Here is a 27,828-nt window from a genome sequence, read left to right as displayed (position 1 = left end):
TGATCCAATTCTTAACACTAAGTAAGTGGCATTGTTCATTCATTGCCATGATGTATTCAGGATTGAGAACTTGTGGCACGTTTAGTTACTTGGAATGGAAATAATCATGAATCGGAGACAACTGGAATGAGAGAAGAAAGGAATAAGTATTGATTCCGGAGGAGTTGATTCATAAACCCATCTCCCCTCTTCGTAATCAAATTCCTGAGTATTCAGGAATCGATTCCTTATAAGGAGATGAGACTTACACCCATTCCGATTCCTTCATGTGTTAGTAAACGCATGAATACTTTTACCCGGAATCATTCCGATTCCTTTATGTGTTAGTAAACGTAGGAATAGTTTTACCCCGTAATCATTCTCTCCCATTCCAAGTAAGTAAACGTGTCCTTGGAGTAGATTTTGTAGTTGGGGTAAGTTCTGTTTGTTTTGAGTTTTCCTTGATTGCCTGAATCTGCTCCAATGCATCCACAACTTCTTTCATCGAAGGACGACCTTTAGGATCTGATGCTAGGCATTTTAGGGTAACCTTTGCTGTCTGTAATGCTTCCTTGGAGGAATATTGGCCATTTATCTTGGCATCCATGAAGGTTTTCAAATTTATTTTATGAGAGAGAAGTGGTTTAGCCCAATCGACTAAATTCTGTTTTGGAAAAGAACGGTTTGTATCAATGGCCCTTAGACCTGTCAGAATTTCGAGCAGCACAACACCGAAGCTGTACACATCGCTCTTCACGTACAAATTACCTGTTAGACATAGCAGTTGAGGTTATCAATTTACCAACAAGGATAAAGATGCACTTTCTATATTTGTGAAATTGTCAAAACCAACGAAGACATGCTTCATGTACAGAACTTTCCAAAAGAACCCAATTTGCAACAGAGATATATACCATTACCTGTTGAAACATATTCTGGAGCAGCATAACCATATGTGCCAATAACTTTAGTCTCTATATATGATTCTCCATCAGTTGGCCCCAATATTGCCAAGCCAAAATCGGAGAGTTTTGCATTGTAATTCTGTAGAAGATAAATGCGAAAGAGGGTTTAATCATGATTCATGTACCATACAATCCTATATGGTTACCAGCACAGAGATAATAACAAAATAAGGCATAATGCACAAAACCAAATGAGAGATAGAAAGAGAGAAATAGAACAAACCTCATCAAGCAATATATTAGAGGATTTGACATCTCTGTGTAAGATTTGTTTTGGTAAACTGTGTAAGAAAGTCAAGGCTCGAGCTACTCCGATAGCTATTTTGAGTCTATTGTCCCAAGACAGTACTGCTTCAATGTCTCGGGTTCCTACTCGAAAATTGCAGAGTCAATGTATTAATAAACTCGGTGTTTTTTTTTTTTTTGGAACATTCCATAAACTTGTATAAAAGCAACAAAGTAACTTGTATATTTTCAGTTCTGTTTTCATCATTAGTTTGAGGTTTCATACTTTTGAAAAGATGGACCTCCAAGCTTCCTTTCTGCATGAATTCATAGACAAGGAGTAGCTCGTTGTCCGCTGAGCAGTTTCCCATTAGTTTAACAAGGTTGGGATGAGAAAGCGTTCCTAGAAAGTCCACCTCTGCCTGCATTATTAAGTATAACAAAGAAACGCGCGTATAATCATTTAGTATTCTGCAAAGGAAGAAGAGTAAAAGTGGATATCTGCACATTCAAGAATTAGTATTTCTTAAGGTAAAAAGATTGTCGTCGGGTAAAAGTTGAGTTCTCGTTTTTTTTTTTTTTTTTGGGTGGTGGAAAGATTTTTATTCAAACAAGAACAATATTACAAACAAAAGACCCAAAACGGGCCAAAATAAAAACCAACAAACAACAACAAACAAAACCAAATAGCCCTACAATCTTCAGCCGCAGTGCAGATCTAACAGGAGAGAGATGACGTAGTGACGTCGCCGCCACCAGCCAAGCCCAAAGGTGACACAGAAACGTCACCAGATCTGCCGACGAAGACTTGGAGTCCAACCAAAACAATCCCGTGCAAGTACAGCAGCATAGAACCAATCGAAATATCTCCATAACCCAAATCTCTAAACCATACAAAACATCCTCAGAAACAAAGACAGTAACCAAAGCAGAAGAAAAAAAGAAAAAGAGATAAGGAGAAGGAGACTGATCCGCAGAGGGATCAAAGGGACAGACGGCCAAAGACCGTGCAGACCCTTGTTGCACTACCGTATTCAAAGGGTTTACGCGCAGGGACGGGAAAAACCTGTTAAAACAGACAATCCAAACAACGCCGACGACAGAGCTCCGATGGACCAAGGAGCAATCAGTGAAGTGGAGTCCGATGGGTGAGGAGGATGTGCATCTTAACCATGATGAATCAGAGATTTGAGACAAAGAGAGGTGGGTATGCTGAAAATTAAAGATTAGGAATGGTTGGAAAAGGGGATCTGGGAAGGACAGGAAAGCAAAGACAAAAGGGAAAGCATACTTGCCACCACCGGGGCAGCAGGGAGCTACCACGAGAAGGGTAGGGATAAGCCTCGCGAAGAGGGAAAATATCTCCCCCAACTTTCAAGCCAAAGATCCAGATCAGAGAGATCTAGATCTGGCAAGAAAGGGGGAGGAGGGGGAAAGCTGGAAGCTGGGTTGGCTAGAGAGAAGGAGGAGTTCCTCTCACTAGAAAAACGCGTTTTAGTTATCCTCAAGTTGAGTTCTCGTTTGAGTGATTGAATCCAGAAAAGTGGTAATTGCATACATTTATGTCTTATCTGCACATATTATACAATTATCCTACTATATACGATAGTACGAATGGTCATAAGCTAAAAGAGGTTCAGCAATATTCTAGAGTAACGAAAAATAGTACCTTCCACTCTTCAAGGCCTTGGAAGCTTTCTGGCTTCCATTTCTTAACAGCAGTGATCATTCCGGTGCCAACATTTGAAGGAACAAGCGTCTTCTCATCCACCCAACCCTTGAAAACCTTTCCAAAACTTCCCTCACCAAGTAATCCTTCTGGCCGAAAATTCCTACAAGCAGTCTCCAACTCTTTGAAACTGAAAAATCTGGAGTTGGATGTCTCTAAAACTTGGCCCTCAGTATGCGACTCATTTATCCTTGAACTTGCTGCCTCCGAAAATCGACTTCTTCCTCCCCTTTTGTTTGCTCTTGAAACTCTATTCTTGGTCTGATTTCTTGACTTCCCTAAAGAATGACACAGAATATACACAAATCATACATGAATTTTGATGAGGAGAAAAGGAGACAAAAAAAGATGCTTGAATAAAAAAAAAGCACAACATGAAGACTTAAAATGTCAATATAATAGATTGGACGTTTAGTGACAAAAAATATACGGTCACCTTTGTGAGGACAAAGGATTACCAAACGTTCAATTCGCTTGACCAACATGTTTATTTTCCTCGTCAAATCCAAGGTCTCCTTCCCATCCCTTGCCGATTCAATAAGTTGGTCACCATTTTTCCTCGCCAAATCCAAGGTCTCCTTCCCATCCCTTGCCGATTCAACAAGTTGGTCATGGTTTTTCCTTGCCAAAACCAGAGTCTCCTTCACATCCCTCACTCCTTGCACCTTCAATACATCAAGCAGTCTTCTCAAAGACCCATCTAGTTCCACAAGTTGGTCCGTGTAGTGATACTTCATGCAGTTCCACTTACTAACCTTTGATGACCTACGAACGAGCTCAACGCCCTCCTTCATTTGTTGTATGAGATACTTTATCTCCTCCTCCGGGAGACCCAATTCCATGTTCTGCTGTGCTATCTTTTCGATCACCGGTTTTAAAAAGTCTAGAGTGGATTTGATGTTCTTGAGGAGGGAATTAAACGTCGTAGACTTATCAATCGCTTCCTTAACCACATCAAACAGCAGCCCGAATGCTGCTCCGAGAGCAGCCCCGCCTAGAAACTCCCCTACCATAACCATTCTCTTGGCTGCATGAGAAAAAAGAATGTGAAAACGTACAGTTGGAGACTACTGAACTTGAAATCGATCCAATAACTCAAGTGTTAGGAACATGGGCCTATTAAAAGAAGCAAAATCAATCACTCACAGAAACTTAGCTGCTCCTCAGGGTCACTTGGGTAGCTCCTAGTTCTTAGTTCTTACCATAGAAGAGGAAGGAGCATATACAAAGATATATTGGTTTTTCTCACTTTCCTATCTATCTAATTCCCCGTTATGCTATCTTTGTTTGGTTTTGTGATTAGTCCAAGTCCACGGTCCACGCACTGACTGGTCCACAAATATATGGATCGGAGATAACTCAAATATCCGTTTTTTTTTTTAAAGACTCTAGTGCATGACAGTTTCCGGGAAAAAGCTTTCATGGAAGGCAAGGAAATTTAAGTAATAAACCATAGTACGTACGACATTGAAAGGTACTGGAGGATCGACCCAGTGTTTTTCTTTTTACTGAGACTAGCTAATTCAAATAATTCAACTATAAAGTGTATATGCTTCTTAGATTTTTGAAGTATAATTTTGTATACGAGAAAACATATTATTACGTGACGCATGATTAAGTATGACTCTAAATTTAAGGGAGCAAAAGTTATGTTCTTTTTAGTTTCTCTGTTGAGGCTGCGAAGGTCACTGTGAAGATTAATCTAGATTCTAGCTCACCGTGCTAGAAACCTCTAGCTGAGAAACAGGCCGGTCCACATTTTGGTATAAAAGCTATCAACTTTTTATTTCTTTTGTTATTTTGAATGGTGAAGGAAAGTTTGTTATCTTTTTTTTTTTTGAAAGGGAAAAGTTTGTTATCTTTAAAAGAACAACAAAGGAAAAATGATTTAAAGTAAAAACGTGTCCAGTACCATGGAACCTCAAATGAAAAGAAAAAGAAGTCTTTTAATTTTATTTGTTTTTTTTTTATTTGTTACGCAAACTGTCAATTTATGCGATGAAATTTCTTAAGAAAAGTGAGGGCAATAAACCTTTCCGGCGATCTATAAAATCTCCAACTATCTCTTTGGGGACCTCAGGTGAGGTTTTCATAAAAGTCCGGTGGGCGGCGGCAGGTGACTGTATTCTTGCGAAAGTTGGTTAGAATTCGGTCCTCGGCCGCCAGATTCCGGCGAAAGTGGACCGAAATCCGGCAGCCGGTGACCGAGCTCCGGTGAAGTCTCCTATGATTTTTTTTTTCTCTCTCTCTCTAACAAAGGGGTGAGGGTAAAAGTCTTTAAAAAAAAAAAATTAATGGTAGGGAAGACTTTCTTAGAGTGTTTTGGGTAAGTGGAAATTAGAAAAACTTAATGGGATAAGTGAGAAAAACCCTAGAAATGGAGTAAATGGACAAAGACCCTTTTATCAAAAACTCATTAATTTTTCATTTAAAAAAAAACGAAATATTCATGGGTAAAACCAACAAAAATTCGTCACAAAACATTGGACAAGAGTTTGTTGGCAAATAGTGTGACGTGGTCGTATTGGAGGTTATGTAGAAGTAGGAGGGTAGTCACATACCATGATTACCATCAACAACCCAGACACTGCAACCCTTACACTACATATTCTCCCGCCACAACTTCAATTTAATCGTTACTTCCGCTTAATGTCAACCCCAATCTCGAATCCCAAACTAGCAATCCAAACCAGTGTCAGTTTTTTGCTACTCACAGTAATGCACGCCACCTGTTCGACGTATTGACATGCATTTCAAGCACCTCTTCCGTGGCCTAAACAATTGATAAGCTAGCAGTCTAATCTCATCCAGACCATTAGCTTCCTCTAAATTGAAATCTTCTTGCCGACTCCGAAATCCAGATCTAGCTTCCCGGAGTATGTATACAACACTCCCCTTAGCCCATTACCATCAAACGCTTCCGCACTAAATTCCAACAATGGTATCAAAACCACAAATTATCGACCAAAAAAAAAAAGCCACAAATTATAACAAATCCGAAAAAAGTGGTAATTGCATGTACGCAGTATGTCTATGTATTGTACAATTAGTTTTCCAAATATACCAATGGTCCGTGTCTCCGTGATATGATAAGCTATAAAAGAGGCTCAAAAATGAAAAATACGCTAGAGTAATGAAAATATACAGTACCTGCCACTGTTGAAGGCCTTGGAAGCATTCTGGGTTACATTTCTTGATAGCAATGATAATTCCGGTGTCAACACTTGAAGGTAAAAGTGTTTCCTCATCCACCCAACCGTTGAAAACCTTTCCAAAGCCTCCCTCACCAAGTAATCCGTCTGGCCGAAAATTCCTACAAGCAGTCTTCAACTCTTTGAAACTGAAAACTCTTGAGTTGGATGTCTCCAAAACTTGGCCCTCAGTATGTGACTGGGCTGCCTCCGAAAATCGACTTCTTCCTCCCCCTTTTTTTGCGTTTGAAACTCTTCTTAACTTCCCTAAAGAAGATTATGCACAAATCATACATGAATATTGATAATTGGAGAAAAGGAGAAAGAAAGATGTTTGAAACTGCATGTGAAAAATATGAAGTGTTATCCTATAATATTGGAATAAAGTAAAGCACTGCATGAAAACTCATAACCCGTAACCAATACGTTTTAACTTTTTTAACTTTTGGGTTAGATTTCTAGATTGCTTACAGTCTGCTTTTTTTTTGATAGAAGGTTCATTTCTTAGATGACAAGCTAAAAACCCAGAGTCTACATACCCTTAAAAGACAGAAAAAATGGCGGGGTAACAACCAAACTCCTATCTAAGTACTGCAAACTCATTACAAGTCAAATTAATAGAGCCCACTTTTAAAGCGGACTCATAAACAAAGAACAACTCCGTATCTTCTGAGGCAAAATCATTGATAGGAGCATTTTAATGCGACGTTTTAACTGTTATTTCTTCATATTTACTTAGTTATTTCCTTAAATAAATCCGTCTTGATTAGGAAAGTTTCCATCTTTAGAAAGTTTCTATTTTTAGTAATTTTAATAAAAGTTTCTATTTTCTAGGTACATTGGAATAAATGACAAGGAAATGAGCTGAAATGAAGAAATGGAGTTTTCCTGGTCCAACTAGGAATCCTAGTCAACGCAGGAATCCTGATGAGGCTAGGAAACCTGAAGACATTAGGAGACTACATGGCTTGAAGATATTATGGGAGATTAAATCTGATTTTTGCATGGGAAATGATGGAGATAATGTGGAAATCAAGGAGATTACGTTGAGAAAATCAAGGGAGAGTTTCAAGGGATTGTGCAACAAGAAAAGGCTCAAAACAAGTCCAGATTCGTTCCTTAATTCCCTCAAGATATGTTGGCTGAAATTAGAGAATAAAATCTGCAATTTTAATGTGGAAATCAAGAGAAAATCAAGGGGATGATGTTAAGGATAAAGTCATGGAGAGATTTAAGGGAGAAAAGGTCCAAAACAAGTCCCGATTCATTCCTATTTTCACTCAAGATTATTTTGGCCGAAAATTAAGAGAAAAATCAGATAAAATCTTGGGAAAATCAGCAATAATATATTTGGAAATATTAGGGATTGATTTTGGAGCTTCCTGATTGGTTGAATGACATGGCAGAGCTGACGTGGCATTAATTCATTGGTTGGAGCTGTGTGGTGCAACCAGAAAATTCATTGGAAATTAAATTCATGAAGCCTTGCCTTCCCATATATAAGCCCCCCTATGCTAGATGTTTTTAAAAAAAACAACAACACCACAACACCTCTTCATTCTGAAAAATTCTCTCCATTCTCTAGTTGCAAAGTTCTGCGTTTTCAAGCAAGGAGAGGAAGAAGAAGAAGGAGCCGTGAAGATCATATCCTCCATCATCCACCTTGAAGGCTTGCTTCCAAGATTCAAGATCCAACCATCTAGCTCTCCATCTCCATCTCCACTCACGGTGTAATTCGTTCCTTTTCCTTGTAACCTTTTTGGTTTCCTTGTTTGATTTCGTATGAATTTGTTTCTGGTTAACCTAACTTTTAGGGCGAAGTTTAAGCCCAATTTCTATGTTTAAATAAAGTTTTCAGATTCTATTATTGTAATTCGAGAGTTGCTCATGTGAGTTTGTTTAATTAAATTTGCTTTATAGATATCTTTTGTATTTTAATCTTATGTGGTTCGAAACACTTAGGGTTTTGATATGAATGGTGCTAGATTTAAGAACATGAAATCAACTTTTTGTTTTGTGTAACTTGAATCGAAGTAGTAAAGGTTTTGGACAAAAACCGAATTTAATTAAAGAGGATTGCAATTAGGTGGACTTTTTCATACTAAGTTGCACACTTGAGTTGATAGCCTTTCTATGTGTTTCATGCGTTAAACATGTCATGATTGACTAGCTTTCTAGGGCTTGATTACATGTTTGATAGGATTAATCTTTGTGCTTTCACTTAGGTTAAGTAGCATTGAAAAGTAAAAAAATGGGAAATTATTTGCTTTCGAATATTTCACATGATCAACTCCTTTCTCATGACTTAGATGAACAATTATAGGGTTTGAATCGAATTTGATTACATGGAATTGGTTTTGATCTTTGTTCCTTGCGTTCCACACTTGTATATATGTTTTTACGTTTTCTTTATTTTATTTACTTTAACTTTTGATTTTATAATTCTTAAACCCCCCTTTTATTTCGTTATTTGTATATATTCTTTTTGTAAATAATACTTTTTACTTTTACTAATTAATTAATTGTTTTTGCAATTACAGGTGTACCCTCAATCTCCGGATTAGATCGATCCCTACTTGCTTATGCTAATAATGATATTTTTAGGGTTAAATTGCGCGCTTGCTTTTAGCGTTATCAATCATCTTCTAGCCAACCATCCGCCAATCACGCAATTGTGGTACGAAATAGAAAGCTACTTCCCAGCAAACAAATAGGAGTCAAGTCCTCATCCATAAGCCGCTCTTTCCAGTCCAACTCGAGATAATTACCAATTCCGTAGAACTATGATCTGAATTACGACTGGTACTTTAAAGACCATAAAGCCCAACAGCATCCAAGGAGGTCAAACTCTCGGGTCAGGCCAACATAAAGCACCAAGGAATGGATGAGGGTGTCAAGACACCCTCCATCCTGGCCCAATTCTGAGTATAATCATAACCAACCAAACGGGCCCAGAAACTGAACCCACATCGCCCAGGCCCAGATCCTAAGGCCCAAACTCAGGCAACGAAGCTGGTATGAGCACCCTTACTCCTCCACTGCCAACCTGCAGTCGATGATACCCCCACCATCTCCGGCGGCCTCCCTTTCCATGGCATGATCCACCAACAAGAATCTTCCGATCACCACCAACTAATGATCAACTCCGATCCAAACCCAGCGGCCGGATCTTCACACCAACCCAAACAGAGATGGAACGCTGACATGTGATCCCAGCGCCGATCTGCTACACCAAAGTCTCGATCTAACCTCGACCTCGATCTGTTACACCCGTCGGACTTCAACCAAAACCGGCCAGCCAACACCGCAACCCTTGAAGAAACGAGGAGGGGAAGGTACTCGACGGCAAGCGTCGCTACGCGCAGGTCGGGATCCGGGAGGATGGCGCTGCCGCTATGAACTCGAAACCCTAGAAGAGGCAGAAGGTTTCGCTATGGATCCAAAAAATACCTCATATATTTGAGTATTCTTATATGCCTAACACTATTTGGCACAACTTCTTACAGTTTGCTATTTTAATAGTGTGAATGCCAACATAATAGAATACTGGAAGGCAACTTCTAAGGAAGTCACCTTTAGGGACAAAAAATTTACGGTCACCTTTGTGAGGATAAACGTTTGCGAAACGTTCAATTCGTTTGACCAACATGTTTATTTTCCTTGCCAAAGCCAAGGTCTCCTTCCCATCCCTCGCCGACTCAACAAGTTGGTCACCGTTTTTCCTTGCCAAAAGCGGAGTCTCCTTCACATCCCTGACTCCTTGCACAGTCTTCTCAATTAGACCCATCTAGTTCCACAAGTTGGTCTGTGTACTGAAATTTCATGCAGTTCCACTTACTAACCTTTGATGACCTACGATTGAGCTCTACGCCCTCCTCCATTTGTTCTAAATGTTCTTGAGGATGGAATTAAAGGTCGTAGACTTATCAAGCGATATCACTTCCTTAACCACATCGAACAGCACCCCGAATGCTGCTCCGAGAGCAGCCCCGCCTAGAAACTCCCCTACCAAAACCATTCTCTCGACTGCATGAGAGAAAAAAAAAAAAAAGAAGAAGTGAAAACAGTTGGAGACTACCGAACTTGAAATCGATCCAATAACTCAAGTGTTAGGAACATTAATTGGCCTATTTCTTACAGATTAAAAAGCAAAATTAATCACTTACACTGGGTTTAATTGGGGAAGTTCTTAGTTCTTACAATAGAAGAAGAAGCATATACAAAGACGCATTTATTTTTCTATATATCTGAATCCTGCTACGCTATCACTGTTTTGCACTGACTGATAAAAAAATAGAAGTAGGGGATCGGAGAAATGATAATTAGCGCATGAAAATTTCCGGGAAGCAATGATGAATGGTAAGGAAATTAAGTAACAGACCATATCACATACGACTACGACAACGAAAGGTCCTCAACTATATGAGTATGCTTCTGAATACTTGGATACAATAATTGGTACCTAGCTAACTCATGTTTGTTGAATGTGTTTGGCTCCAAAATCAGTCTGGGTGTAAACTGTCTCTTTTGAGTGTGCGAGCGTGCCAACACCGTGCGGTGTAGTCGTTGGGGCGTCTCTTAACCTGATTTCTTCTCAAACGCTGCGGACGAGGAGTGCACCAACCTCGTCACCAAGTTCTTTTCTCTGCCTTTCGGAAAAGGACTTCTTGCCTTACGGATAAGGACTTGTGGTGTGATCTCTTGCGTCATCGAGTCGATACTTAGTATTGTAGACTAAACAGAGCGATCACCGAGAAGTAGGAGAAAGCACGGGTTTGCTAAAGTGTGACTTTAGCTTCTCTAGGTTGCGATGGCGTTACCCTTGCTTCGCTGGTTCAACTGACGTTGAGGGTAAGTTGCTCCGGAGAGGCTTTGATAATCTGTGCAATTAGTTGATTGAAGAGTTGTGTGTCTCTTGTCCTTGAAACCTAGTATTTATAACTTAGGGTTTCGACGGTTCTTTGCCATAGAAGGATTATTGATTAAAGATTCCTAATCGGTCTCTGCTACTCGAATCCTATAAGGGCTTGTTTTCCTTACGGACTCCGGAATTGGCGAAGCTATAACCCAAACCCAAGTAGACTTATTTTTGGGCCGCAGGTATCGGCCTGTTACGGTTCATCCTCTTAAAGGATATTGCCAAAAATACTTTTGGGCTCAAACAGAGTGTATTGAATTGGAAACTAAGCACAATCCTAGTTTAGGCTTGAAAACTAATATCAGAATACCAGCAATCCTAGCAAACATACAAGCAATGCAGTGGGCCATCAGACAAGATACTCTACCATATCTGAAGCACGACTGAAGCCTGAAGCAATTATGCACTCTGCTCACAAGCATGCCAATGTCCATCCTTATGCTACGAGCCAAGACAAATCTGGAGCAAATAGATGAAGACAGTAATCTTGTCTCCCACACATTGTTTGGCATCTCTATGCTTGTAGTAGTTTAAATATGTGTTCTCATTTGATATCAATCATCCACTTCAATCAAGCAAATTCCATTTCTCTTCAATGTTAACTAGCTCATTAACGACACGTAAAGGTGGTAGCTTGGAGTCATGTGATTTCTAGAAAATTGATTAATTGTAGATTGATTTTTGAAGTGTAATTTTGTATACGAGATGGAGATATTTTGTATACGAGATGGAGATATTTTGTATATAATAAACCGTTGTTGTGAAATTTTAATTAAAACTCGTAAGTGCACGAATCGTCGTTAGTATAGTGTGCAAGTACGAGGTCGTTCCAACTGAGGATTGATAATTAATTTAAACCCTAACTCAATTTTTTTTTTTTTTTTTTTTCAAAAAACCCTTAACCCACCCCACCCTTACATATGTCAGTGAGAATCGAACCCATGACCTATACAATGTTGGAATTATAATTTACCAACAGGTCACAGCTCACCGACACCCTAACTCAATTAATCCAAACACAAAATCACAAAAACACAATAAACAATTAAGAAAAAGAAAGTATTGTTTTTAGATTTTTCGAATAAAGAAATAATGTGAAACAAACAAACAAACAAAATAAAGTTTATAAGTTGAAAAGCAAAGATGATAAAACTAGGGTTTTGGAATCAACCATTAACAATCCTATTTATGTTTCGATGCAATTAACAGATTCTTTTGTTTCTTTTGATGACAATTCCCGTATCTAAGTCCAGGTGCGACACTTGGACCATAGTTTTCCTTATAAGTGTATGATTCTCTCCAGGTACGGCAGAGGTCGTATATCATAACATGCAGTTTATCCAAGTACGACATAAATTTAACACATAGGACTCATTACGTTCTAGAAAACAAGAGAATCATGCAAACCATTACTTCAGGTACGACAATAATGTAATTCACAACTCTTAATCACAAGAAGCTAATTTGAATTATATTGCAGGTACGCCTCAAATTCGTCTTCTAATTACTAGATGCAAAGCCCTAAGGTGATTAATCTAGGGGTCGTCAACGGGCTGGGCCAGGCCGGGCCCGGCCCATTCATAGCGGGCTTGGGCCGGGCCGGGCCTTGTTATATTTTTAAATAATAGCGGGCCGGTCCGGGCCGGGCTTTATTAAAAATAGACGGATCCAAGCCCGTCCATATAAAGCGGGCTTTTTCGGGCCGGGCCGGGCTTGGCCTTGTGGGCTTTTTTGGGCCGGGCCTTGCGGGCTTTATGTATAAATAAATATTTAAAGACACAAATATTTTTTTTTTTAATCAAGCTTTGGAAATTCATTGGATAATGATCAAATACAATCAAAGATAACATATCTATAATTCTATATTGTACCAAAAAAAAATCTTTATTTATATATAGATACTAATTTATTGATAAATAAATTTTTAAAGGCACTAATTTTTTATAAATCTATATTTATACATCATACACTCCAAAGAGCAACATATAGCAATTCAAAGAAAATGAGAAAACTGACCGTTGGATGAGATTATTACAATAAAATAAGAGTGTGGTTAAAAATTTAGTCAATTTCACCATAGTTTCAAACCCGATCGGATTGGTCAATTGTAGTCACTTGCATGTTTTCTTGGTTGACCGATGGCGTGATGAACGCAAAACTTGCTTATTTTTTTACATCACGTTTGTAAATATTTCATCGATGGATGTGTGTGGACATAAGATAAAAATTTCAATTTTTAATTACAAATACATTGGTCTATACTAATTTGTCTCCTAAAGTTGTATGACTTGTACATTACATTTAAATTGTTGAGGTCCATTCTAAAACAACCGTGAAGTGGAAGATGAATTTGGAGAAACCAACCGCTGATTGAGAGATTGTAATATTTTATGGTGGTTGTAAAAAATCTAGCCAATTTGGTTATCGTTTCGAATTCGATCAACTAGGTCAAACGTAGTTACTCTTATAAACCTATATTTATATATCATACACTCCAAAGAGCAACCCCTATCAATTCAAAGAAAATGAAAAAAACCGACCGTTTGATGAGTTTATTACAATAAATTATGAGTGTGATAAAAAATTTAGCCAATTTCACCATATTTTCGAATTCGATCGGATTGGTCAACCGTAGTCACTTATATGTTTTCTTTGTTGACCGATGACGTGACAACCGCGAAACGTGCTTATTTTTTCACATCACGTTTGTATATATTCCATCGATGGATGTGCATGGACATAAGATAAAAAAAATTAATTTTAATTACAAACACATTGGCCTATACCAATTTTCTTTCTAAAGTTGTATGACTTATACATTGCATCTAAATTGTTGAGGTCCATTCTAAAACAACCATGAAGTGGAAGATGAATTTGGAGAAACCAACCGCTCGATTGAGATATTGTAATATTTTATGGTGGTTGTAAAAAATGCAGCCAATTTGGTTTTCGTTTCGAATTCGATCAACTAGGTCAAACCTAGTTACTCTTCTAAACCTATATTTATATATCACACGCTCCAAAGAGCAACCCCTATCAATTCAAAGAAAATGGGAAAACCGACCATTGGATGTGATTATTACAATAAATTATGAGTGTGGTTAAAAATTTAGTCAATTTCACCATAGTTTCGAACTCGATCGGATTGGTCAACTGTAGTCACTTGCATGTTTTCTTAGTTGACCGATGGCGTGATGAACGCAAAACTTGTTTATTTTTTTACATCACGCTTGTAAATAATTCATCGATGGATGTGTGTGGACATGAGATAAAAATTTCAATTTTTAATTACAAATACGTTGGCCTATACTAATTTGTCTCCTAAAGTTGTATGACTTATACATTGCATTTAAATTGTTGAGGTCCATTCTAAATCAATCATGAAGTGGAAGATGAATTTGGAGAAACCAACCGCTCGATTGAGAGATTGTAATATTTTATGGTGGTTGTAAAAAATCTAGCAAATTTGGTTATCGTTTCGAATTCGATCAACTAGGTCAAACGTAGTTACTCTTATAAACCTATATTTATATATCATACACTCTTAAGAGCAACCCCTATCAATTCAAAGACAATGGAAAAATCGACCGTTGGATGAGTTTATTACAATAAATTATGAGTGTGGTAAAAAATTTAGCCAATTTCACCATATTTTCGAATCCGATCGAATTGGTCAACCGATATTTAAAAAATAAATAAATATATATATATATATATATATATATATATATATATATATATATATATATATATATATATATGCACATATTTTATATAGAAGTATAAGAACTTCCACACACACACACACACATATATATCTCTATATATATATAAACACACACACATACATGATATATTGATATATATATATATATATATATATATATATATATATATATATATATATATATATATATATAAACACACACATATATAGATATATCTATATATAACACACACACACACATATATATATAAACACACACAAATATATATCTATATGTGTGTATATATATATTTATAAACACACACACACATATCTAAATATATATATATATATATATATATATATAGGATTTTTCTCAGGTAAGGATGTCCTTAGTTTTTCTTATGGAACGGATTTACTGTTTTCACCCACTTTCCGATCACATTTTCACATCTTAACCGTTCAGTTTTTAGGTCCTAATGTATGGATCACCTCTGCAAAATTTCAGCCAATTTGGTGATCGTTAAGGCGTCGAAAACTGCAATTTACACGAACGAACCGAATCTGTCGAACCGGAACCGTTCGTTTACATTGTTGTAATTTGCAGTTTTGGATGCCTTAATGATCACCAATTTGGCTGAAATTTTGCAGAGGTGATCTATACATTAGGACCTAAAAACTGAACGGTTAAGATGTGAAAATTTGATCGGAAAGTGGGTGAAAACCGGAAATTCGTACCTAAGAAAAACTAAGGACATCCTTAGTGTAGCCGGACTGTATATATATATATATATATATATATATATATATATATATATATATATATATATATATAATATTTTACGGGCTTTTACGGGCCGGGTCTAGCGGGCTTTTACGGGCCGGGCCGGGCTTTTGCGGGCTTTTTGCGGGCCGGCCCACTACCCACCCGAGGCGGGCTTTTTAACGGGCCGGGCCGGGCTTTTAGCCCTCAGGGCCGGCGGGCCTCCATCGGCCCACTTGATCCGCGGGCTTTTTGATGAGGCCTAGATTAATCAAAGAACTTAAGTATAAAGCATAAATTCAAATAGTGACTAAGAATTCATCATAAAGAAACTATAAATCCATCAATAAATCATCAAAGTACATAAACAATCATGCTAAGGCATCATCCTAATTCTAGAAAAAGGTTAGCAAAATATAACTAAATAAAACATAGAAAAAACATAAAAAGAATGGAAGGGAAAAGAAGGGAAAATGGATGAGTCGTCTTTGCTCCTGGCGTCTACATTGTGCTCCTGAGACTCTCATCTCATGTAAATTCGTGCTTCCTTATATAAGGAAGATTTCTGCTCATCTTTGGCTTCATGTTTCCTTGTAACTTGGGTTTAGATTCCTTCCTTAATTTAGAATGTGAAAACCTTGAAATATCGCTTGTAGAAGTAGAAAAAGTTCATCATTGAATCTTCATCTGAATTAACTTCCTTGAAACATTAGGATTGAAGATCTTGTGCCATGAAACTTGAGTTCTCCACGACTGGTTGTAAATTCCCGAGCAGATTTTCTGTTCTGACCTATCTTTACTCAAACGATCATAACTTTCTCCAGAAGTACTGAAATCAAGATCTGTAAAATTCTGCAGAAAGTAGACATCCGTAGCTTTCCAGTGATATAAGGCTAATTATCTGATTCGATCTGGGTAACGCCCAGTAATTCGGGTAATTTGGATGTTCTGCACTGACAGATTCTGGAACGTGGTATTGCGATCGCTTTCCAATCCTACTTAGCTCATTCTAGCTTCTTTTATTCTTTCTACGAAACAAACCTACAAAAACACTAAAACATGTAAATGAATCATAAATAAGGAGAACTAAACATAAAAACTAAAATTAAGAGGCATAGAAATATAGGAAAATATGACCACATCAACCGTTACTGTGAAAATAATTCCTACGTTTATTAACATATATAGATATTGGAATGGGTGTGGGTCTCACCTCATTATCAGAAATCAATTATTGAATAATCTTTAATTTGATAACCAATGAGGGTATGAGTTTAGGAATGATTCCCATACCGGTTCTTTTATTCTTCTGTTTTAGTTGTCTCCGATTCAAGACTTCTTCCGTTCAAGTTGTCTCCGATTCATGACTTTTTTTCAATTTCAAATAAGTAAATGTGTCATTGATTTTATGAAAACTGTGTTACTTCATCGAGAAAAATTACTGATAAATATATGTAAGAAAAATTAAGTGATCAAATCTTATCGAAAACTCATTAAATTTTTTTTTTTTAAATACGAAATATTCTTGGGTAAAAAACCAACAAAAATTCGTCACCAAACATCAGACAAGAGTTTGTTGGCAAATTAGTGTGACGTGATCACATTGGAGGTTATGTAGAAGTAGGAGGGTAGTCACATACCATCAACAACCCAGACACTGAAACCCTTGCACTACTTCAATTCAACCCTGACTTCCGCTTAGGCTATGTTTGTTTCCCGGAAAGTGGACATTGGGAAAGGAAATACTTTCATTTGCTGCGTTTGGGACAGCCAAGGAAGGGAAACACTTTCCCAAATGAAAGGAAAAAGTGGAGGAAATTGGTTATTCACTTTCCCAAATGTCAAGCCCAATCTCCAATCCCAATCTCGCAATCCAAACCGGGGGTCAATAATTTTTTCGCTACTCACAGTAATGCACACCACCTGTTCGACGTATTGACATGCATTTCAAGCACCTCTTCCGTGGCCTAAACCTCATCAAAACCCTGACCCATCACCAAACTCGCCACTACGCTCGCCACCCATTTCCCAACAAGCTCTCCCACTACCTCTACCGCGCCAAACTCATCGATTCCATTCGCCTCAAGCTCCGCAGCAATGCCCCAAACTCTCTTGCTGCTTTAGCAAATGACAGACTCCTGGATTCTTTTGTGGTCACTCAAGCCCTCCGCTCTGCTCCCTCAGCTGACTCTGCACTCTTGCTTAATGAAATGCTTGAGTCCAACCCCGACTTCATGCATACCCAGAACACGGTTCATGCGTTGGCTACGGTTCTGGCCAAGTCAGGAAGAGCCGGGGAGCTCAAGTACCTCATTGAGGCTGTCAATGCCGGGAGGTTTCGGAACGTTAGGCTGAGTTTTATGAACGTTATGCAGTGGCAAGCTGCTGTTGGGGACGTGGAGGCGGTTCTTCAAGTGTGGGAGGAGTATAGAGGGTCGGAGAAGCGTGTGTGCGCTGAGTCTTATAACATTGTCATGAGGGTTTATGCGCAAATGGGGAAGGACTGTGAGGCGGTGCGGGTTTTTTATAGGATGATTGAAGAAGGGGCGCTTCCGAATTGTAGGACTTATACGGTGATGATTGAGCATATGGTGAATTGTGGGAAGTGGAGGTCTGCAATGGAGGTTTTTAAGGTGTTGCCTTTTATGAGGGTGAAGCGCACTTTGAGCCAGTATTCGCTTTTGGTGGAGGCGTGCGTTGGTGCGAAACAGTTTGAGGAAGTTAAGGCTTTACTTGAGGAAATGCAGGTTGATGGACTGTTGCCTGGCCGAGCCATGCGTTTATCGTTGGAACAAATTCAAGAGGCGGGGTTTATTGAGGAGACTGAAAAGTTTCTGAGGGAAATGCTGCCCAATGAGGGAATCAAGAGTATAGGGTATTGTGATGATAGTAGTGATGATGAGGAGGATGCTGCTGCTGCTGCTGCTGATGATGATGATCATGCTGGCAAAAGTAAAGAAGCTGGTGGTGTTCAATTAAAACCATGGTTAGACCCGAGATCACTAGCAAATGCGATGCAAAGTTGGACCCCTGATGAGGTATCAGCATTAGAGGAGGCAAAATTCGTGTGGACTACTCGGTTAGTATGCAAGATTCTTAGGAGTTTTAAATCAGCAGAAACGGCTTGGAAATTCTTTTGTTGGGTTGCTTGTCAGCCAGGTTTTACCCATGATATTTACACAGTTCAAAGGATGATGACCCTTTTAGCACGCCATGGACATGCTGAATTGGTTGATAAACTTTTATCCAAAGTAAGGATGGAGCAAATGAGATTGCCCTTTTCAACAATCAGGCTGATCATTGACTTTTATGGTATCTCGAAGAATGCTGACGCTGCTCTGAAGGTCTTTCACAATGATAGAAACCTCTGTGGCCCTATATCAAATTTCAATCTGATGCTTCTGTATTCATCTCTATTACGGACATTGACCAAATGCGGGAGGGATTCTGATGCATTGGATGTACTTGAAGAGATGAGCTTGAGTGGGATTTGCCCTGATATCCAGACATTTTCTGGGTTGATGCATCATTTTGCACTAAATGGGGACATCAAAACTGTGCAAAAACTATTTGCAATGGTTAGGCAGAGTGGAGTCCAGCCAGATGCTTATATGTTTAAAGTACTGATTCAAGCATATTGTAAGTGTGAGAGAGCTGCTCTTGCATGGAGAGCTTTTGAAGACTTGAGGAATTTGAATTTGCTGCCGGACGCTGCCACAAAAGAGTTGCTTGTAAAGAGTCTTTGGAAGGAAGGCAAGCGGAGAGAGGCTGCCGCTGTAGAAGAGAGTTGCGAGGAAACAAGTGATGTTCTTCCACTCACATTGCGTGGTCACATATGGACGGTTAGCTCTGCTGATCTCTCAAAAGTTTTTTCTATTTACTCCAGTAGCTTTACATCAGCTGGTAAATAGTATTTTAGATTATTGAAAAGAGCAATGATACACTTCGTAGCCAAATATTCAAGACGTACGTTTTGAAGTTAGAGCAGTACTTTTTGAAGATGTTTGTGCTTGTATTTTTCTGTAATATGTACTGGCATTTTCCCCCTTCATGGTGGATTAAAATGAAATCAAGTCTAATGTCTTTTTCTGGAAATTAATCAAGTTTCATGTGTTTCTTTAATGCCTGGTTATATGTTTGTATGCCATATAGTCACTCTGGTAATGTATTTTCTTTTTAATTGCCTGCTATTTGCTTGTATACAAAATGGAACTACGGAAGTATAGCTACTGCAGTTATCTACCATGGTTGGCCTTTTATCTTCATATGTATCCCTCTCGAGTAGCTGTTTCACACCAATTCTGTGGATATTATTAAACGAGTATCCTGATTTCAAACTCTTTTGTTTGGAATCTTCATTTGTATGTTTTGTTTATTTACACAGAGGTACCAGTTTTTTCAGATTGGCCTTTTCCAACAGGAAACTATTGCCTATGGGCGTTTTACAGGCCTAAAAACCCTTCTGAGGTCCTATTTTTGTTTCACATTATGATCGAATTCCATGGTTAAAAGGAAATGAATTGGTCTTGCGTCTTTTATTATTGATAAAACTGGATTGCCTAAAATTTTTGCTTGGGTGTTGTACATAGGTTGAGTTTGTGCTTTACACTTCATAGCCTGAGCTTCTTCTTTCGGGGAGTAAAAGCCCTTTATCAGTTCCTATACTTTTGTCTCATATTGTATCTGATGCCATGGTTAAATGGAAATGAGTTCGAGTCTCGTGTTTAGTTATCAATAAAAATGGATTGCCTGATCATTTGCTTCTGTACGTTACATAGGCTGAGCACTTGACCTAATCAGGCTTTGTATACTCACTGGCTCTCTCCACCTATTAGCTAAAGCTTTTATATTGAAATATTCAATATGGTCTCAAAGGCACCAAGTATAGGTTACCTGAACAGAGACAACCAAAAAGCTAGGGATCACCTATTCACTTGCATACCCATCAAAACAGTACAAGCATCTTGGAAATTATGCACATGTAACTTCCATATTCCACTGTGGTAAAAATGTGTTTCTTCTTTAGTTGCCTGGTTATTTGTTTGTTTCGAAAACAGTAACACAGCTAGTTTCATTAAACTACTACAAGCCGCCCCTGTTTATCTTATGTAAATCCCTCTTGCAGCCGCTTAGCATCTAATGTGTGGTTATTTTGATTAAAATAATCAGTTGTCTGTTTTTGTTGTCTTAACATCAAGTACAAGTGTCAACAGATTGGCCTTTTCCAACAGGCCAACCTATAACTTGAGGGCAATTCAGGTGGCCTACAAGCATTAAGCAACCTGCAATTATTTTCTCCGTATCAGGTCAGTTCCTATCTTGAAATGGTTTCATGATTTTGATGCCAATGGTTCCCTGCTAATCGGAACTATCAGGATATTCTCTTGCTGTATGATTTCAGTTCTGGTGGACCATCAAGTAATTGGTTTTCAGATGTTGAGTTGTTGACTTTGTATAAAGAAATGATAGTAGGGACGGACAAGCTGCCGGCCTAACTTGATTTTGTGCTTTAGATTAATCTGATATGTTTGAATGTTTCTTAGCAGGAAGAAATTTTATAGTGCAGAAAATGGTCAAGTACGGGAAGGCTGCTTGCATTTGGATGTATTTTGTGGCTGAAAGCGTAAGAGTGACTTGAAAGATACTTCTGCAATTTTTTTTGTGATGACCAATGCTAGAACAGCAGAAAGAAGACTTGTTCAAATTGAAGCTACAAACAGGGGTCCCTTGGATTATAAATATCAAATTTTATATCTTTTTAATTTGGGACTGAAAGCTCCTCTTTAGCTTGGTGAATTTTCTAGCAAATATTCCAATAACTACTTGATAGCCTCCTTATGCCATACTAGCTTGTGGCAATGGCAGTCTCCATCCTACGTTCATCAATAGTCTGTATTCTGCTACTGTTCTTCTTCACCACTCAAATTTTAGCCCAGCCAGTACCACAGTTGAACTCGACCACAAACTTTTCATGTGCAGTAGATGCACCATCTTCATGCGAAACATATATAACGTACTTTGCACGGTCTCCAGGGTATATGAACCTGGAAAACATATCTGATCTATTTGGGGTCAGTGTCTCATCAATTGCCAAGGCCAGTAATCTAGCTTCCAGTTACACAGGTCAGACCCGATTGGTTGCAGGCCAACTCTTACTAGTACCTATCACCTGTGGTTGCACTGAAAACCGGTCTTTTGCAAACATTACCTATCCGATCAAGAGTGGAGATAGCTACTATGTGGTTTCGATCAATACATTTGAGAATCTCACCAAATGGCAGTTAGTGCAAGAGATGAATCCAGCTCTGATTCCCACCCACTTGCAGATTGGTGACAAAGTGATTTTTCCTTTGTTCTGCAAATGTCCCTCGAAGACGAACTCAGATTTAATTCAGTATCTCATCACTTATGTCTGGCAGACTGATGATGACATCTTTAGAGTGGGTGCCAAGTTTAATGTTAAAGAATTTGAGATCTCAGACGCAAATAACCAGCGGGACTTCAGCAATTCAAGTGCAGTAGTGGGACAACCGGTGCTGATACCACTGACAGAGTTGCCTGCTCTATTCCAACCACTACCCCCTCATGGAAAACACAACTACAGGTTGATGCTTATTGTCATCATATGCTTGGGAGTTGCTCTATGTGTTGCTTCTCTTTTGGCAATTTTCGTGGTTTACACTCGTCGTCTGCACAAGAGACAGAAGCTTTTGAATGGTAAGAGTTTGTCTCTGGAAAGCGCTGAATGGTTCCGAATGAAAGAAGCAAAAAGTGAAGAGAAGATTGAGCTGAAGTTTGTACAGGACAAGCTTCTTCCTGGAGTTTCAAGCTATCTAGGAAAGGCAATCCTCTATGATATCAAAACAATTATGGAGGCAACCATGAATCTCAACGACCACCGTAGGATTGGAGGGTCTGTATACAGGGCTGTAATTGATGGGAAGGTCTTGGCTGTGAAGAAAACCAAGGAAGATGTCACTGAGGAACTAAATATCCTGCAGAAGGTAAATCATGCAAATCTGGTGAAACTTATGGGCATCTCATCTGAGATCGACGGGGATCGCTTCTTGGTTTATGAATATGCTGAAAATGGATCACTTGATAAATGGTTGCACTATAAATCTTCAACCGGTTCAAGTTCTGGGGCATTCCTCACATGGAGTCAGAGATTAAGCATAGCTCTAGATGTTGCCAATGGCCTGCAATACATGCATGAACACACGCAACCGAGCATCGTTCACATGGATATAAGGACAAGTAACATACTTCTTGACTCCAAATACAAGGCCAAGATAGCAAACTTCTCCATGGCTAGAACTGCTGCAAACAGTGTTACACCAAAGGCGGATGTTTTCTCTTTCGGTGTTGTTCTGTTGTCTTTGCTTTCGGGCAAGAAAGGCATGGAAACAAAAGAGAATGGCGAGGTCATCATGTTGTGGAAGGATGTTAGGGGGGTTTTGGAAGCTGAAGAGAAAAAACAGGAGAGGTTGAGAGCATGGATGGATCCAACTTTGGAGAGTTTCTATCCCATTGATGGTGCTTTGAGCTTGACAGCCTTGGCAAGCGCATGCACACAGGAAAAGTCATCAGCAAGACCAAGCATGGCAGAAGTTGTCTTCAACCTCTCTGTTCTTACTCATTCATCGTCTGAGTCGACACTGGAGAGGCCTTGGAATTCTGCATTGGAAGCAGAAGAAGTTCTTCAAACTATCACTCCTATCAGAGCTCGCTGATTCGGTGATCAAGAATCTTTTAGTGCAATTTGATGTATACTTTTATGTTCATAATCCTGTACTAAACAACTTGCTTTCTGTTCCTTTTTCTATTTTTTGTGCAATGGGAGTGTTATACTGTATAGTATTAAGAAAATCTGAACTTTTCATTCACGGTGATGGAATTCAGTGCATATTTAACGGTTTAACCTCATATATATTACTGGAGCATAATAAGATTGCTGTTTAGCGATCGAACTGCAATTCATCAGAAACTTCTTAGCGAGAACGGGTTATGTGAAGATTGGCAAAACCATGAAGAAGTTCCTTGTATGGAAAGTTTTCAAGACTGGTTTAAATTAGGAAATAAGATATAAAAGTTAGTTGCCGCCGGCAGAGGTCGTTCCTAATTAAGTATTGACAAGTGCCGGGGACGAACTTTTGTCGGGAATGTTGAAAAGGCAACTTTTCCCATGAGTTCTATGAATTCTGATTCCTATCACCACGCAAGATTCGTTTAAAATAAAGGTTGCAGCCAGAGGTGAGACCTAGACATGTTTTAATTAGGGTCATATTACAACTCATCATGTTCATGTTCAACTATTGGGATGCTAATTTCCGGCCATAGCCACAGTACTGCTTCAATGATCACAGCATCTTCTTGACATTTGGGAACAATTTGAAGCCATGGACTTGGATTAGTTTATAGTTTTATGCATGTTGACTAAAATGATGTGGTAGTAATGAAATGGTTTTGAAGCTACTTGCCATTTTCCATCTCTTCATGTATTAACTTAATGACTAATTATTTCCTTGTTTGTTTTCAAAGATTCAATATATTGGGGTGGTATCTTAGCCTGCCCAAAATATGAATAGTGTTGAAGGATATTGACACTTAGTGTGCCTAGTCAAACTAGGATAAGTTCTATAGTTGTAATAGGAGAGGTTTCCTACTCCAAGTTAGAATAGGAATCCTTGTACTCTTTAATTATGCACTTTGTAATCCCTATATATAGGGCTCCTATTCTCTATAATGAAATACACTTCTCTCATCAATCTCTCTCAATACCAATATACTTAAACACGTTATCAGCACGAGCCCTAAACCACAAAAGCTAAAACACAAAAACCGAAACCAACTATTCTGCTTTCCTGCGTGCCTACTGCCCCAGCAGCCCCTAGCCCGAGCTAGCCAAGCCTTCGCTGCAGCCTGCCTTCGCGCGCCCCGCGCTACACGCCCCTGCGCTCCTTCGCTGCAGCTTGCGCGCCCGTGCGCTTGCAGCGCTGTATCGCTGCCCTTGCAGCCTCACAGCAGCCCCTGCTGCCTTGCGCGCTGCCCCTGCAGCCTTACCGCAAGTCTGCTGCCCCTGCAGCGTCCGTGTCCTCCAGCTAGCTATTGGCTAGCGTTTCTGCCCTACGCTACCAACTGGCAGCAGCTGCAAACTGCAGCCCATAGCCGACTGCACACTCGGTCACACCTCCCATTCACCTCGGCCAACTCTGCCGTGTATCTGCTGCCCCTGCAGTTTGCCTCCGCTGCTCCTGCACCACTACTACCACCGCAGCCCCTGCTGCCCCGCATTCACTGCACTTCTCTACTCGGATTGCTTCGCTCCATCACGCCTGCATCGACACGCGCGTGATCCAAATACAAGTAAGTATTCAAGAGTAAGTTTTGAAGTTCATAAATTTAAATACTTCTTCTTTTCTCGGGGACTTCAAAACCTCCCTTCTTCTTCATCCCACCTTTCTTATAACGTGGGTTCGATTTTGAGAAAGCGGAATCGTGGGGATTCGCTCTATAAACGAACTAAGAGCGTTCGTAAGACTTCGGACTAAGAGCGTCCGCAAGCATCGATTAACGACCTTATAAACATCATTGTTTCGGTCTAATCCAATTTTCTTGGAAATCGATTTCTTGGTAGCATAGCTCGGAAATCTAAATATTTAGTTGTCGTGGAAGTTTTAACTCCGAAACTAATATATTTCTTCTTCTTATTTCAGGATGTCAAAACTTGACTTTCCTATCCTTGACTCAACTGGCTCGGAATATCATAGTTGGGTCACGGATGTTGAGAATCATCTCACTTCAAAAGGGATCCTACCCGTAATTCAAGCACCAAATCCCGACCTCATATTTGAGCGTACGGCTACAAATAATGCCACCGCTCTCATCTTAATGAGACGCCACATGGATAAATCACTCCGATTGGAGTATATGGCAATCAAGGATGCTAGAGAATTATGGGTTGCGCTTGAGGAGCGTTTTGGTAATGTAAAGGATACCCTCCTCCCTGACTTGAAAGTTCAATGGAACAATCTACGATTTGCTGACTTCAAATCTGTAGCTGAATATAATTCAGAAGTTCTTCGCCTCAAAACCATGTTGGGGTTCTGTGGACAACCTGTCACAGAGCAAGAACTAATTGAGAAAACTCTCTCCACCTTCCCCGTCTCAGCTATTTTGCTATCAAAGCAATACCGAACTGAATTCAATACTGGACGGCTCACGAGGTTTCATCAGCTAATTAATATTATGTCTGTAGCTGAAAAGCATGATAATATCCTCGTGAAGAATTATAATTAGAGGCCCATCGGAACTAAGAGCGTGCATGAGGCAAATTATAATAATGCACCCAAAGGAGGGCGCAACGAGCGGAACCCTAAAATTAAGGGACACAACGGCCGTTTTAGTCCATATAACCGCCCTACAAAGGAAGGAAACCGCCAAAATGTCGCGGGAACACGTAACAACAAAGGCAAACGTGGGAGAGGGGGACACAAGGCCGCCGGCCATAGAGGTGGCGCCATTGTCCAACAAGGACGTCAATCTCGTCCTCATGCACGTGATGCATCTCAATTCAAGGGAGGAAATCGTAATGATGCATGCCACAGATGTGGATCTATTGAACATTGGTTCAAGCAATGCAATGCAAGCAAACAATTAGCTGCACATTACAAGGCATATAGAGACTTCAGAGAGTCTGAAGCACATGTTGCCGAAGAAGAAGAAGGAGATGGTGATGATGCCAACGTCAATCTCACCATAGCGGACTTCAAATCTGACAAGGAATTGCACAAGGATGCTGCAGATTTTGATTAGTATAGTCCCTTATTTTTCCAAGAATTATGTAATGGCTATTATGCCTTAAATCAATAAAATGACTTATTGTATTAACTTTTTCCCTCTAGGCGTACTCAAGAGTACTTGTGATGTCTAGGCAAGGTTTGATCTGAGAGAACGGTTTTAAAAGTGAGCAACGCTCCACCAAAATCTCGCCTTACCTTACCTGGTCACAACTAAATTGAAATTACCGAACGGATTGAGTGACTACGATTTGTCTACGGTTTGATTTTTAAGTTGGATTAGATTTTGGTCAAGAAACTTTGATGTAATCATTGGCTATTCTTAATAAAGTATCGATTTATTTTATTCAATGTCTTGGACATGTTTTAATTTCGAACTTTATTATTTTTCAGTATGTTTCCTGGAGAGCTAGAATGCCTCGTGGATAGTGCCACTACACATACTATCCTTCGAAATAGACAGCTATTTCTATGGATGACACCATCTCGATCTTCCGTGACTACGATGGCTGGATCATCTCGATTGATCCATGGTCGAGGACCAGCCCAATTTCTGTTGCCAAATGGCACGACTTTAAATGTCACCGAAGCTCTTTATGCTCCTAGGGCAGGAAGAACCCTATTAAGCTTCAAAGATATAAGAGCCAATGGTTTTCATGTGGAAACACATTGTGAGAATGGACAAGAGTTCCTTTGCATCACCTCTAATGACTACGGACATAAACAAGTCTTAGAGAAACTTATGTATCGCTCTAGTGGGTTGTATGCAACCACTATTTGAGTCATTGAATCCAACCATGTCATGAGAGATGATTTATGGGATTCCGACACATATAGGCTTTGGCACGACCGTTTGGGACACCCAGGTCGTGACATGATGATCCGTATATTAAAGACTTCACACGGACATCCCTTTTTCAGAACGAAAAGAAGTACAACTCGGTTTTTGGACACCGAAGGAGCCCCTGCGCCTCACGGCGCCGTTCACCCCCAAATCCGGCCATCCTTGGCCGGCGCCGCCTTCCCCCTGCGGCCTCAGGGTGGCATTGACGCCACCAAGGCTCCTTTGTCTCCAACTTTTACTTCTAAAGTCACTTGTGATTTTGTGGCTCAACCAAAATCCTCATTGGTTGCTTCTAAAGCTCATCATTCGTTCTGCAAAGCCTGCTCTTTAGCAAAGTTAGGATCGAGACCATCCTATGCAAAGGACACCAAAGAAAATATACCATTCTTGCAAAGAATCCAAGGTGATATTTGTGGACCTATTCAACCATCATGCGGACCATTTCGATATTTTATGGTATTGGTTGATGCATCGACACGCTGGTCACATGTCATGTTATTGTCCACAAGGAACGCTGCATTTGCTAAACTCCTAGCACAAATAATTAAGTTAAGGGCTCACCACCCTGATCATCCTATTAAGTCTATAAGATTAGACAATGCTGGAGAGTTTACATCAAAGACTTTTGATGATTATTGCATGTCCATTGGGATTGATGTTGAACATCCTGTTCCTCATGTTCACACCCAAAATGGTCTCGCAGAAGCCG

At 39.5% G+C, this 27,828-nt stretch overlaps 3 protein-coding genes across 3 annotated transcripts; 2 read left to right on the top strand and 1 right to left on the bottom strand.

Annotated features, from left to right (window-relative positions):
- Positions 1–127: 127 nt before the first annotated feature.
- Positions 128–4,195, bottom strand: LOC133719011 (receptor-like cytoplasmic kinase 176). The gene is made up of 7 exons (XM_062145806.1): positions 4,045–4,195; positions 3,335–3,925; positions 2,839–3,176; positions 1,456–1,591; positions 1,168–1,313; positions 900–1,023; positions 128–747 (listed from the first exon to the last, which is right to left on the bottom strand). The coding sequence occupies exons 2-7, from the start codon at positions 3,915–3,917 to the stop codon at positions 356–358; spliced, it is 1,719 nt and encodes a 572-aa protein (XP_062001790.1). The 5' UTR covers positions 3,918–3,925; positions 4,045–4,195; the 3' UTR covers positions 128–355.
- A 12,944-nt stretch (positions 4,196–17,139) lies between these two features.
- LOC133718979 (pentatricopeptide repeat-containing protein At5g66631) lies at positions 17,140–20,963 on the top strand. The gene has a single exon (XM_062145803.1). The coding sequence runs from the start codon at positions 17,417–17,419 to the stop codon at positions 19,385–19,387; it is 1,971 nt and encodes a 656-aa protein (XP_062001787.1). The 5' UTR covers positions 17,140–17,416; the 3' UTR covers positions 19,388–20,963.
- Positions 20,964–21,208: 245 nt separating this feature from the next.
- On the top strand, positions 21,209–23,362 carry LOC133718995 (serine/threonine receptor-like kinase NFP). Its single transcript, XM_062145804.1, has one exon. The coding sequence runs from the start codon at positions 21,335–21,337 to the stop codon at positions 23,207–23,209; it is 1,875 nt and encodes a 624-aa protein (XP_062001788.1). The 5' UTR covers positions 21,209–21,334; the 3' UTR covers positions 23,210–23,362.
- Positions 23,363–27,828: the final 4,466 nt, after the last annotated feature.

This window comes from Rosa rugosa, chromosome 1 (genome assembly GCF_958449725.1).
Source record: "Rosa rugosa chromosome 1, drRosRugo1.1, whole genome shotgun sequence".
In the NCBI taxonomy this organism is placed as follows: domain Eukaryota; kingdom Viridiplantae; phylum Streptophyta; class Magnoliopsida; order Rosales; family Rosaceae; genus Rosa; species Rosa rugosa.
Note: the sequence above shows the minus strand (reverse complement) of the source record. Positions and strands in the feature narration are given on the sequence as shown.